At 40.7% G+C, this 13,584-nt stretch overlaps 3 protein-coding genes across 9 annotated transcripts in view; all 3 read left to right on the forward strand.

Moving 5' to 3' along the window:
* LOC116335353 (protocadherin gamma-C5-like) overlaps positions 1 to 13,584 on the forward strand; it is a 281,881-nt gene that overhangs the window by 39,244 nt on the left and 229,053 nt on the right. Inside the window, exon 1 of one of the 7 annotated variants that reach the window (XM_039618279.1) lies at positions 5,689 to 8,138. The exons of the other annotated variants lie outside the window; for them this stretch is intronic. Coding sequence (XP_039474213.1) covers positions 5,745 to 8,138 — 2,394 coding nt within the window. The 5' untranslated portion in view covers positions 5,689 to 5,744. Of the gene's footprint in view, positions 1 to 5,688; positions 8,139 to 13,584 lie in introns of those variants that run through there. 7 annotated transcript variants of the gene reach the window in all.
* Positions 1,070 to 3,680, forward strand: LOC116336086 (protocadherin beta-16-like). Its single transcript, XM_031759873.2, has one exon. The coding sequence runs from the start codon at positions 1,161 to 1,163 to the stop codon at positions 3,573 to 3,575; it is 2,415 nt and encodes an 804-aa protein (XP_031615733.2). The 5' UTR covers positions 1,070 to 1,160; the 3' UTR covers positions 3,576 to 3,680.
* LOC120443587 (protocadherin gamma-A11-like) lies at positions 10,085 to 12,560 on the forward strand. The gene has a single exon (XM_039622495.1). The coding sequence runs from the start codon at positions 10,137 to 10,139 to the stop codon at positions 12,558 to 12,560; it is 2,424 nt and encodes an 807-aa protein (XP_039478429.1). The 5' UTR covers positions 10,085 to 10,136.

Below are 13,584 nucleotides of genomic sequence, written 5' to 3' on the forward strand. Positions count from 1 at the left end.
GCGTAGCCCCTTTTAAGCCACCCAGTGATCTCAGATTACTTCATCCAGCTATACTAATCGTCAACAACAGGTGTGTTCGGAGAACCGGATTAGCGAGCTCAAAGTTAGCGCGATGATTTGATCTTGGATGTGTCATTTGATCTTGGATGTAGTAAGCGAGGTACGAAGAACGGGCCCCAGGCAGTCAGCTCTGGGTTCACACAAGAAATTGACTAATTACCTGCACCTGTGCTTATAAAAGGAAAAAACTCAGCCCCGCCTCCCAGGGTCGGTTCCCAGACTCAGGTCACACCTGTCACACCTTTATCAAGTTGCTGATCTTTCACCAATAGTGGAAGTGCAGGTCTTTGTTTAACTTTCTCCTCTTCCTTTTCTTTTCTTTTTTCAAATCTTGCAATTATTGACTCACATTTTTATTGGAACTGATCACAGCGATAAATTTCTTGAATATTATAAAACGTTGTGGCCATTATAATCTTCTTGCTTTTCCTTCTTGAGTCTCTGGTCTGATGCAGAAATGTCAATTGAGATTAATGTTTAATTTAAATATTTCGAAAACTACTCAAGTATTTTTTAGTAGATTAAAAAACACCAAGTAAAAATATAACTATTTCAGTAGTTTGAAGCATTTTTTAAAGCTTTTCCACCGTCTACAAACATTGAATTGTTTTTCAAAAGTTATCTTGTGAATCGTGGCCACACATTTTCAGTGAACACAGATATTTAAACTTTAATTTGTATCACTTTTTCTATAAAATAATGATTTAAACGTTCTCAGATATGAGTTTCCATCGGAAACATTGCTCAGTATACAGCGACCTTTCGGATTAATGCAATTTTTTTTATCTGTCAGCACACTTCAATATACACTTTTAGTTTTAAATTAACGTTCAATTTTCGTCCATAAACGCGTCCATGTGCCTTATAGAGCACTGCTGCTCATTGTAATTTTTAAATTAGACTCACGATGTCGCTGTGCACCAGCTGAATTTGCTTGTCTTCCTACCCACACCTATTTGTCGAGGCAGAATGTGTTTTAATGTCATGCAGTTGGTCATCGAAGGACGGAGACGTGGTTTTAGATTGTGCTGATTTTGGTTCAAATAATTTTTGTGTGTTGGCTGTATTCCTGCGCATTACAGAGGACAGATTTACACGTCATGATGGTTAACGCAATATTTGGAATACACACCCTTGTCGTTGCTTTACTCTTCTTTTGTTTGCATTTTGTCAGCGGCGATATAAGCTACTCTTTTGCAGAGGAAATGCGACACGGATCTGTGATCGGAAATATCGCCAAAGACCTCGGCATCGACGCAAATACACTGTCTGCCCGAAAGGCTCGCATTGATACAGAAGGAAGCGACAAACGACTTTGTGAAATAAACCTCCGTAACGGAGATCTGATTGTTGCCGAAAGGATTGACAGAGAGGGCCTGTGTGGAGACAAAGCATCCTGCGTTTTAAAACAAGAACTCATGCTGGAAAATCCATTAGAATTGCAGCGAATCAGCCTACATGTCCAGGATATTAATGACAACTCCCCACAGTTTAATAAGGATTTGATCCACATAGATATTAGTGAATCTGCGTCAAAAAGTGCTCGTTTTCCAATAGAAGAAGCGCACGATGCCGACATAGGTAAAAATTCAGTTCAATCATACAACCTACAGACGAATGAAAATTTTGTCCTTGGAGTTGGAACCAATTCTGTGGAACTTCTCCTTAACAAAGAGCTCGATCGTGAAACATTAAAAGAAATCAATCTACTTCTGACGGCTTTAGATGGTGGTTCCCCTCAAAGATCAGGTACCGTGGTCATTCACATTACTGTGCTGGACGCTAATGATAACGTGCCAGTGTTTAGCCAGGCCGTTTATAAAGCCAGTCTGTCAGAAAACTCTCCCATGGGTACTGTTGTGCTGACAGTAAATGCAGTTGATGCAGATGAGGGACTAAATGGAGAAGTTACATATGATTTTGGACACGTTGCAGAAGACGTAAAGTCAATATTTGCCATAAACTATAAAACAGGAGATATAAAATTGTCCGCCACAGTTGATTATGAAACAGTGAGATCGTTTGAGCTTCGCATAACTGCGAAAGATGGTTTAGGATTAACATCCTATGCTAAAGTCATAATAGATGTTACTGATGTGAATGACAACCCACCTGTAATATATCTAAAGTCACAGTCGAACCCCATACCCGAAAACGTGCAACCTGGTACAGAGGTGGGCATCATTAACGTGCAGGACAGAGACTCTGAGAATAACAGACAGGTCCGCTGCTCCATCCAGCAGGGTGTCCCCTTTAAGTTGGTTCCTTCTATTAAAAACTATTATTCTCTGGTGACCACGGGACAACTGGACCGTGAACTAGTGCCTGATTACAACATTACAATCACTGCCACTGACGAGGGCTCTCCACCTCTGTCCTCTTCTAAAAGTGTTCAGTTATCTGTAGCTGACATCAACGACAACCCACCAGTGTTTGAGGAACAGTCGTACAGCGCATATGTGAGTGAGAATAACAAACCTGGCTCCACTTTATGTTCCGTTAGTGCTCGAGACCCCGACTGGAGACAGAACGGTACAGTGGTTTATTCTCTGTTAGCTGGTGAGGTGAACGGTGCCCCGGTGTCCTCCTATCTGTCTGTGAACGGAGACACGGGTGTGATCCACGCTGTGAGGTCGTTTGATTATGAACAGTTCAGGAGCTTCAAAGTCCACGTGATGGCCAGAGACAACGGTTCTCCTCCTCTCAGCAGCAACGTGACCGTGAGTGTGTTCATCTCAGATGTGAATGACAACTCTCCTCAGATCCTGTACCCATCCCCGGGGGGCAACTCCTTCATGACCGAGCTGGTCCCCAAAGCTGCACACGGAGGCTCTCTGGTGTCCAAAGTGATTGCAGTGGACGCGGACTCCGGACAGAATGCCTGGCTGTCCTATCATATAGTCAAATCTACTGATCCGGGACTTTTTACTATTGGTGTCCACAGTGGAGAGATCAGGACACAGCGGGACATTTCTGAATCTGACAGCATGAAACAGAACCTTGTAGTGGCAGTGAAAGATAACGGACAGCCCTCTCTGTCTGCCACCTGTTCCATGTATTTACTTATTTCTGATAACTTGGCTGAGGCGCCAGAACTGAAGGATATCTCTCACAATGAGAGCAATTCCAAACTGACTTCTTATCTGATCATCGCTCTGGTGTCTGTGTCCACGTTTTTCCTGACTTTCATCATCATCATCCTGGGATTGAGGTTTTGTCGCAGGAGAAAGCCCAGACTGTTGTTTGACGGAGCAGTTGCCATCCCCAGCGGTTATCTCCCTCCTAATTACGCAGATGTTGATGGCACAGGAACTTTACGCAGCACTTACAATTATGACACGTACCTAACCACAGGTTCAAGAACCAGTGACTTTAAGTTTGTGACATCATACAATGACAACACGCTGCCTGCTGACCAGACTCTGACGAAAAGTCCATCAGATTTTGCTGATGTGTTTGGAGATGGCGATAGGTCTCCTAAGGTAGGAATATATCTCATGCCCTATTTTCAATAATTGTAAAGCTTGTAAATATTGGTGTCATTGGTTTGGAAGCGTTGGAGACTGTGATACTTTTGCCAAGGAAGGAACTTGAATATTTTCTTTTTTTCTTTTCGATAATACTGAGCAGTTTTTTTTTTCACAAATGTTTCTTAAACTTTACTTTTACAAAAGAAACAGACCGCTGTACAAGTAAAAAAAAAAATACTTAGATACATTCACTTGATGTTAATCCTGTGTTTCATGATATGATAGTGGTTTTTAGTCTTGTTAGTTTTTATTCTTGTATTTGTACCTTGATTTTCTTAACACTTACTTTGTGTGGTGTTATGTTCTTGAGAGTTACGGTCTGTCAAGCATAACGTTTTGAACAGAAGAGTTAAAAAGTAAACTCTTTATTTAACAGGTTTCTGAGTATGTGTATGATAGTATTAAATAAATAGTATTAAATGAAACGTTTGGTTAGGCATTCTTTCATCATTATGCTCAAAGCCCAGACAAAATATTACCTTGGGCTGTTAAGATGTTAAGGGTTCTTGGAGAAAAGTTCACAAAAAATGCTCTAATGTTCTTACTTATCACCTTCAGTATGAATCAGATTATGACACATGCCCATCTCCTCTGTTGTCATCAGATATCAACTTAGACCTCTTTCAGGACATTTAGTATATTTTAGACAGTTCCATCACAACAATAAATAAAAGAATAACTTTCGGAAGATTTGTGTTTTCTGACACCAGGACAATTCTACAAACCTGTCAAATGAATGGCAGGGTGCGTTGAACCTGTACTGTTGGTACATGTTTGCTCAACAGCTTTGAAACACAGTCTATGTTGTCTTGCTTTATTGTTTATTTATTTATTTAATTGGCCAAAAGTCTCTGTGTTTCAATTAAAGTTAGCCAGCATGGTTCAAACTTGTAATACTTTTCTTGTTCTTCTGCTAGAGAGGCAGAGAGGCGTTTGGAACTGCTTTTTTTCCACCTTGCAATGAGTTTATCAGTTGCCCCTGTCTGTAGCTTTGGAGCCGACATGAAGCTGGTGCTCTGTGTCTCTGTCCTTGGTGCTGAGCAGGCTTAGTCTATGCTGTCGTTGGTGCTGAACCTTTTGTCTCCTCTTGTGACGTATTTTCATGGGGAATGCGCTGCTATGCCGCTATGTTTTATGTATAACTTTTTAAAATTTTTAGGTTACACTTTGACACTTTCTTTTGTTCTTATGGAGACGTACGCTCCATTTTCCTAACAAGATTTTGCTTTGACGTCACATCTATTCTTAGCTACAATTAAAAATAAGGAAAAGTAGAATCACAAGTGTAACTGCATAAAATTGTTTGTGGTCACAGAGTGACAATTCACATTATACATGACTCTTGGTAGCGAATTGTACATATTTATAGAAGTTGTTTCTTCATGAAAGAAGTATTAATATCCCTCCTTTTTTTAAATCTCATGGTAACTGAGGTAATGCTTGTATTGTCATATTTTACTGAAACACTGAAAGCACTGGTTTGGTTCTTTTGTGTTTACTGTTATTACTCATTGCATATTTTAATGAATTAATGTTTCTTTACAGGTATTTATATAAGTTAGGGGAATGGGTTTTTGTGCGTCTCAAGATAAAATTCTAAAAGTTATCCAGACTATTTAGGGAGAGTTAAACAGGAAAACCAAGACTGACTTTTAAGCAACGGCAAAATGTTAAAAATGCTGCCCTAATGTAACTGATGCGTGGAAAAATATACGAAGCATTTGTATGTTTTCAAAGTTTTTTTCGGATGAGAGATAATGCCATTTAATGGAGCCTTTAAACATCAATGAAAGAAAGATGTCACATAAAGAGTAGTGAAGAAAAAATTACACAATCCTGCCTTCATACAGCGGTGTATGAAAACCCGCGTTGAAATATTTTTGTTAAAGTATGAGAGAGAAATGATATCTTCACGGATCAAGCAAAAAAGTTTTCTGCAAAACTGTTATATGCTATTTATGCTCAGGGTGTCACTATAGACCAGCAAAGCAGGAGAATTTCAACCTACTTTGCACACCACCCATCAGTGGGTTCGACCATTCTATTCTCTGCAGTGTACAATACCAGCGACAAAAAATAGAAATAAATTGATGAAGTGACTTGTTTTTAAAGATTTAAAATAACGTGTTTTAACTTCTGTAGTGCTGTCATAGGATGGCGCACAGACAGCGTCTTTGTCAAAGCCTTTATTTTGTTTTTCTCTTTTATATGGTGCAATACGCACACGGAGATCTGAGCTATTCTGTACAGGAGGAGCTGAAACGCGGATCTGTTATTGGAAATTTCGCTAAAGATCTCGGGCTGGATCTGGGTGAGCTATCTGCTCGAAAACCTCGTGTTGACTTGGAAGGAAGCGAAAGACAGTATTGTGGAATAAACCAGAGAAGCGGAGAGTTATTCGTTGCGGAGAGGATAGACCGAGAGGAGCACTGTGGAGAAAGGCCTTCGTGTGTTCTCAAATTCGATTTGCTATTAGAGAATCCACTGGAGCTGCACCGGTTGTCCCTGCAGGTCCAGGACATAAACGACAATGCGCCAATCTTTCCGAAAGATATTATAAAGCTGGAAATTACAGAATCAGCGGCCAAAGGAGCCAGGTATCGCATTAATAGAGCACATGACGCAGATGTAGGTCAAAATTCCGTTCAAAACTACATTTTACAACAAAACGCTCACTTTGTGTTCAGCATTCAGACGACAAGTTCTGGCAGTAAATATGGTGAGCTGGTTTTAGATAAGGAGTTAGACCGAGAGGAGCAGCAGGAAATGAAATTACTGCTCACAGCCGTGGATGGTGGCTCCCCTCAGAGATTAGGGACAGTAGTCATACACGTAATTGTTCTTGATGCTAATGACAACGCCCCCGTGTTCACAGAGGCGGTATATACAGCCAGTATACCGGAAAACTCACCTTTGAAAACTCCAGTTATCAGAATAAACGCATCAGATGCAGATGAGGGCGTTAATGGAGAGGTTACATATGAATTTAGTCGACTTTCTGATAAATTAGAAAAGCTTTTTTTGCTTGATCACAAAACGGGAGAAATCCTTGTGACAGGTGATATCGATTATGAACAAGGCTCGAAATACGAATTGCTTGTTGAAGCAAAAGACGGTTATGGCCTTTCTTCAGAAGCAAAAGTCGTTATTGATATAACTGATGTGAACGACAATGCACCAGTTATAAATCTGAAATCACTAACTAACCCCATACCCGAGAACGCGTCACCTGGTACAGAGGTGGGCATCATTAACGTGCAGGACAGAGATTCTGAGAATAACCGACAGGTCCGCTGCTCCATCAAGCAGGGTGTCCCCTTTAAGTTGGTTCCGTCTATTAAAAACTATTATTCTCTGGTCACCACAGGACAACTGGACCGCGAACTAGTGTCTGATTACAACATTACAATCACTGCCACTGACGAGGGCTCTCCACCTCTGTCCTCTTCTGAAAGTGTTCAGTTATCTGTAGCTGACATCAACGACAACCCACCAGTGTTTGAGGAACAGTCGTACAGCGCATATGTGAGTGAGAATAACAAACCTGGCTCCACTTTATGTTCCGTTAGTGCTCGAGACCCCGACTGGAGACAGAACGGTACAGTGGTTTATTCTCTGTTAGCTGGTGAGGTGAACGGTGCCCCGGTGTCCTCCTATCTGTCTGTGAACGGAGACACGGGTGTGATCCACACTGTGAGGTCGTTTGATTATGAACAGTTCAGGAGCTTCAAAGTCCACGTGATGGCCAGAGACAACGGTTCTCCTCCTCTCAGCAGCAACGTGACCGTGAGTGTGTTCATCTCAGATGTGAATGACAACTCTCCTCAGATCCTGTACCCCTCACCGGAGGGCAACTCCTTCATGACCGAGCTGGTCCCCAAAGCTGCACACGGAGGCTCTCTGGTGTCCAAAGTGATTGCGGTGGACGCGGACTCCGGACAGAACGCCTGGCTGTCCTATCAAATAGTAAAATCCACTGATCCGGGACTTTTTACTATTGGTGTCCACAGCGGAGAGATCAGGACACAGCGGGACATTTCTGAATCTGACAGCATGAAACAGAACCTTGTAGTGGCAGTGAAAGATAACGGACAGCCCTCTCTGTCTGCCACCTGTTCCATGTATTTACTTATTTCTGATAACTTGGCTGAGGTGCCAGAACTGAAGGATCTGTCTTATAATGAGAGCAATTCCACACTGACCTCTTATCTGATCATCGCGCTGGTGTCTGTGTCCACGTTTTTTCTGACTTTTATCATCATCATCCTGGGATTGAGGTTTTGTCGCAGGAGAAAGCCCAGACTGTTGTTTGATGGAGCAGTTGCCATCCCCAGCGGTTATCTTCCTCCTAATTACGCAGATGTTGATGGCACAGGAACTTTACGCAGCACTTACAATTATGACGCGTACCTGACCACAGGTTCTAGAACCAGTGACTTTAAGTATGTGACATCATACAATGACAACACGCTGCCTGCTGACCAGACTCTGAAGAAAAGTCCATCAGACTTTGCTGATGTATTCGGGGACTGCGATACTGCCACTGAGGTATGATGCATAATTATTCCCTTCAAAGTAGTCCCAATGAGACAGCCACGCTTCTCTCAATCTTATTTGCCATTCAAGTTTTATTTTGGTGTTTACTTTTAGACGGTCGAGGAATGTTCATTGAAAATTCGCATTGCTGACTCAAGGTTACCGTTGTTTTTTTCACATTTCAACTTGTTTTATTCACTTATTTGATAGTTTTCACACGGAAGAAATTGATGGGGTTTACACTATTTTAAAATTAATTTCTGCTGCCATACAGGTTAAGTTTGATTAGAGAAAGTATTTTGTGTCTCTCTAACTCTATCCATGGTGCTGAAGTTTTTTGTTTTGTTTTTTGTTGATATTAGTAGACATTGAGCATAGCTGATTTTTATACATAAGTCCTTGTACACCTTCAACAAGAAGACTGAATGTCTTTGTTTGCTTCGGTGTAGTATGCCTTCGTGTAGTTGTGATTTTGTTAAAGAAATTGCCTCCCTCCAGTGAGAGTGTTTCTTTAAAAAAGGTGCCAGTTGTACATTTCATGATGATTTCCTAATTATTTGTTTTCTTCGCGCGTGTCGTTCTTTTGTATGTTACGCGATATTTGAAATACCAGAAAGACCCTCCCCACATACATCATGCTCTTTGCGCTGTATAAATTAACGTTTCAACCAAAAGTTTTGTCTTACAGAACTTGAAATTTTTTTGATGGTGTTAAATAACATGTTATGACCTCAAATTTCACCGACAGCCAGCCGGTACATTAAATGAAGAAACCTCCAGCCAGCATATGAATTTCACAAATGCACTGTAATTTTTGGTTAAACTAAACATCTTATGTGATGCATTTGCTGTATCCACGTGGTTAGTGAAATGATATGGTCTCTTTGCTTAGACTTGATAAAGATTATTGATCAGTCTGTCTTTAATTATGTCTAGCATCAGCATTAAATCGGTTCGTAGTTTCACCACATGTAAACCTTCATCTGAAAAACACAGTCCGCTGTCAGAAAACCGCAACAGCTTAAACATTTTATTCATCAGGACAGATTTAAGCAATCAGAGAAAATAGTTTTTTCTCTGCACAAATGTATGACTGATGTTTCTACAGCTTCCACGCTGTTAAAATGTTCGCTGAACAATAATTATTTAAAAGAAATTTGTCTCTAACTGCAGTGTTTTAGAAGAGTAAAAACTGCAGTGGGGAAAATGTAAAGTCAGGATTTACAGTCTAAAAAAACAGAATAATACAGCAAGTTTACTTTAAAAGGAAAATCCTTACGTTTTATTTTTGACATTTTTCACCTCTAAAGGTTTAAAACAACAACACCTTTGTAGGTGTTGTTGTTTTAAATAATGTAACTGTTACAGGCTACATATGAATTTATTCAATACAGTTTTTTCTCAGTTTTACTTAATATATTTTTTTAAACAGGAAGGTGGAAATGTAAAACAGGAAAGTGCATTAAGAATGAAAATAACGAACGCAGTTTCATTAGTGAGAGAGAGAGATGACATCATGGAATATAGGTTTGGCACTTGATATAATATCTATAATTTAAATGCTCCATCTTATAGTTTTTTGTGGAATGACCCGACATATAAAAATAATCTGAAAACATGAAGCTCTTGAAGGAAACATAGTTTAGTTTGGTGATGACCTACCCTGGTAGCAGTTGTATATAATTATCTGGCAAACTTATCTCTTTGTTCTTACGAAGTTTTTGTAGATTCGACTGGCAAATTTCTCTGAATGTGTCTCTGTTTGAAATTAAATCATACTGTTGTGTTGTTATACCTAGAGAAATACTCATGGTGTCAGTGTGTACCAGCAAATGAGAGACTGCAATAATACCCCACCCCTCACTATCTACGACTTTCAACCTCGGATCTGTAGTTGCAGTTATTTTTCGCAAAACGTTCGGTGATTTTTTTCGCGTATGGAAGGATATTGGTCATTGTAGATCTTACTTTACAAAACTGCTAGCAGAATTTGTTTTTTTCGCAGTAACAATGGGATACAGCGTATTTGCGCTGCACTGCGGCCTTGCTTTTCTGTCTATTGCCTTCGGGACCGTTAGTGGAGACATGAGCTATTCTATGTCAGAGGAGATAAAACGTGGATCTATAATTGGAAATATCGCTAAGGATCTGGGACTCGATTTGGGCAGACTGTCCGCTCGAAAGGCTCGTATAGATACGGAGGATAGTGGTGTAAAGTATTGCAGCGTAAATCTCAATACTGGCGAGTTAATTGTACAAGAAAGGATCGACCGAGAGGGGCTTTGTGCGAAAAAGGCGTCGTGTGTTCTGAAACAGGAGCTAGTGCTGGAAAATCCTTTAGAACTGCACCGCATTCATATCCGCGTTCAAGACATCAACGATAACTCACCTCAGTTTAAAGAGGAATCACTTAAAATTGAAATACAGGAGTCAGCGGATAAAGGCGAACGTTTTCTTGTCGGAGAAGCTCACGACGCGGACATCGGAGAAAATGCTGTTCAGGGCTATTCACTTCAGCAGAATGATCATTTCAAACTAAATGTGAACACAAAGGCGAGTGGTCGCAAATACTGTGAACTAGTCTTAGACAAAGAACTGGACAGGGAAGACAAAAAAGAGATTGTGCTGTTACTTACCGCCTTCGATGGAGGCTCTCCACAGAAATCGGGCACTCTGGTCATACACGTCACTGTACTGGATGCTAATGATAATGTACCAGTGTTTGGTCAGAATGTCTATAAAGCAAGTCTGCCTGAAAACTCTCCACTGGAAGCATTAGTAATCACAGTTAGTGCCACTGATCCAGATGAAGGTTTAAATAGCGAAATTACTTATGGATTTGATCATGTCTCAGATGAAAACAGCGATGTGTTTTCATTAAACCCCAAAACTGGAGAAGTGAGAGTGGCTGGAGCAATTGATTACGAGAAAGTATCATCATATGAAATGCAGATAAGCGCTAAAGATGGATTAGGCTTACTTTCATATTCAACATTAAGTATTGAAGTCACTGACGTGAACGACAATGCACCAGTAATATATCTTAAATCAATGTTTAACCCGATACTAGAGAACGCGTCACCTGGTACAGAGGTGGGCATCATTAACGTGCAGGACAGAGACTCTGAGAATAACCGACAAGTCCGCTGCTCCATCCAGCAGGGTGTCCCCTTTAAGTTGGTTCCGTCTATTAAAAACTATTATTCTCTGGTGACCACAGGACAACTGGACCGTGAATTAGTGTCTGATTACAACATTACAATCACTGCCACTGACGAGGGCTCTCCACCTCTGTCCTCTTCTAAAAGTGTTCAGTTATCTGTAGCTGACATCAACGACAACCCACCTGTGTTTAATGAGCAGTCGTACAGCGCATATGTGAGTGAGAATAACAAACCTGGCTCCACTTTATGCTCCGTTAGTGCTCGAGACCCCGACTGGAGACAGAACGGTACGGTGGTTTATTCTCTATTAGCTGGTGAGGTGAACGGTTCCCCGGTGTCCTCCTATCTGTCTGTGAACGGAGACACGGGTGTGATCCACGCTGTGAGGTCGTTTGATTATGAACAGTTCAGGAGCTTCAAAGTCCACGTGATGGCCAGAGACAACGGTTCTCCTCCTCTCAGCAGCAACGTGACCGTGAGTGTGTTCATCTCAGATGTGAATGACAACTCTCCTCAGATCCTGTACCCATCCCCGGGGGGCAACTCCTTCATGACTGAGCTGGTCCCCAAAACTGCACACGGAGGCTCTCTGGTGTCCAAAGTGATCGCAGTGGACGCGGACTCCGGACAGAACGCCTGGCTGTCCTATCATATAGTCAAATCCACTGATCCGGGACTTTTTACTATTGGTGTCCACAGCGGAGAGATCAAGACACAGCGGGACATTTCTGAATCTGACAGCATGAAACAGAACCTTGTAGTGGCAGTGAAAGATAACGGACAGCCCTCTCTGTCTGCCACCTGTTCCATGTATTTACTTATTTCTGATAACTTGGCTGAGGTGCCAGAACTGAAGGATCTGTCTTATAATGAGAGCAATTCCAAACTGACCTCTTTTCTGATCATCGCGCTGGTGTCTGTGTCCACGTTTTTCCTGATTTTCATCATCATCATCCTGGGTTTGCGGTTTTGTCGTAGGAGAAAGCCCAGACTGTTGTTTGATGGAGCAGTTGCAATCCCCAGCGGTTATCTTCCTCCTAATTACACAGATGTTGATGGCACAGGAACTTTACGCAGCACTTACAATTATGACACGTACCTAACCACAGGTTCAAGAACCAGTGACTTTAAGTTTGTGACATCATACAATGACAACACGCTGCCTGCTGACCAGACTCTGAAGAAAAGTCCATCAGACTTTACAGATGCGTTTGGAGATGGCGATATGTCTCCTAAGGTAGGAAGATATCGCATGTCCTATTTTCAATAACTGTACAACTTGTAAATATTGGTTAATTTCGAAGCGTTGGAGACTGTGATACTTTTGCCAAGTAAGGAACTTGAACATTTTCTTTTTTCTTTTTGATAAAACACTTATACTGAGCAGTTTTTTTCCACACGTGTTTCTTAAACTTTGCTTCTAAATAAGAAACAGACCGCTGTACAAGTAAAAAATTAGATACATTCATTTGATGTTAATCCTGTGTTTCTTGATATGATCGTGTTTTTTCTTTTTAGTTTTTATTCTTGTATTTGTACCTTGATTTTCTTAACACTTACTTTGTGTGGTGTTATGTTCTTGAGAGTTACGGTCTGTCAATCATAACGTATTGAACAGAAGAGTTAAAAAGTGAACTCTTTACTTGAGAGGTTTCTGAGTATGTGTATGATAGTATTAAATAAATAGTATTAAATGAAACTTTGGTTAGGCATTCTTTCATCATTTTGCTCAAAGCCCAGACAAAGTATTATCTTGGGTTGTTAAGCTGGTAAGTGTTTCCTAGAGGAAAGATCACAAAAAATGCTCTAATGTTCTTACTTATCACCTTCAGTATTAAACAGATTATGGCACATGGCCATCTCCTCTGTTGTCATCAGATATCAGCTTAGATCTCCTGAAGGACATTTAGTATATTTTAGACAGTTCCATCACAACAATAAATAAAAGAATAACTTTTGGAAGATTTGTGCTTTCTGACACCAGGACAATTCTACAAACCTGTCTAATGAATGGCAGGTTTCGTTGAACTTATACTGTTGGTACATGTTGACTCAACAGCTTTGAAACACAGTCTATGTTGACTTGTTTAATTGTTTATTTATTTATTTAATTGGCCAAATGTATCTGTGTTTCAATTGAAGTTAGCCAGCGTGGGTCAAACTTGTAATACTTTTCTTGTTCTTCTACTAGAGAGGCAGAGAGGCGTTTCGAACTGCTTTTTTTCCACTTTGCAATGAGTTTATCAGTTGCCCCTGTCTGTGTCTTTGGAGCCGGCATGCAGCTGGTGCTCTGT

This window comes from Oreochromis aureus, linkage group 2 (genome assembly GCF_013358895.1).
Source record: "Oreochromis aureus strain Israel breed Guangdong linkage group 2, ZZ_aureus, whole genome shotgun sequence".
Taxonomy (NCBI): domain Eukaryota; kingdom Metazoa; phylum Chordata; class Actinopteri; order Cichliformes; family Cichlidae; genus Oreochromis; species Oreochromis aureus.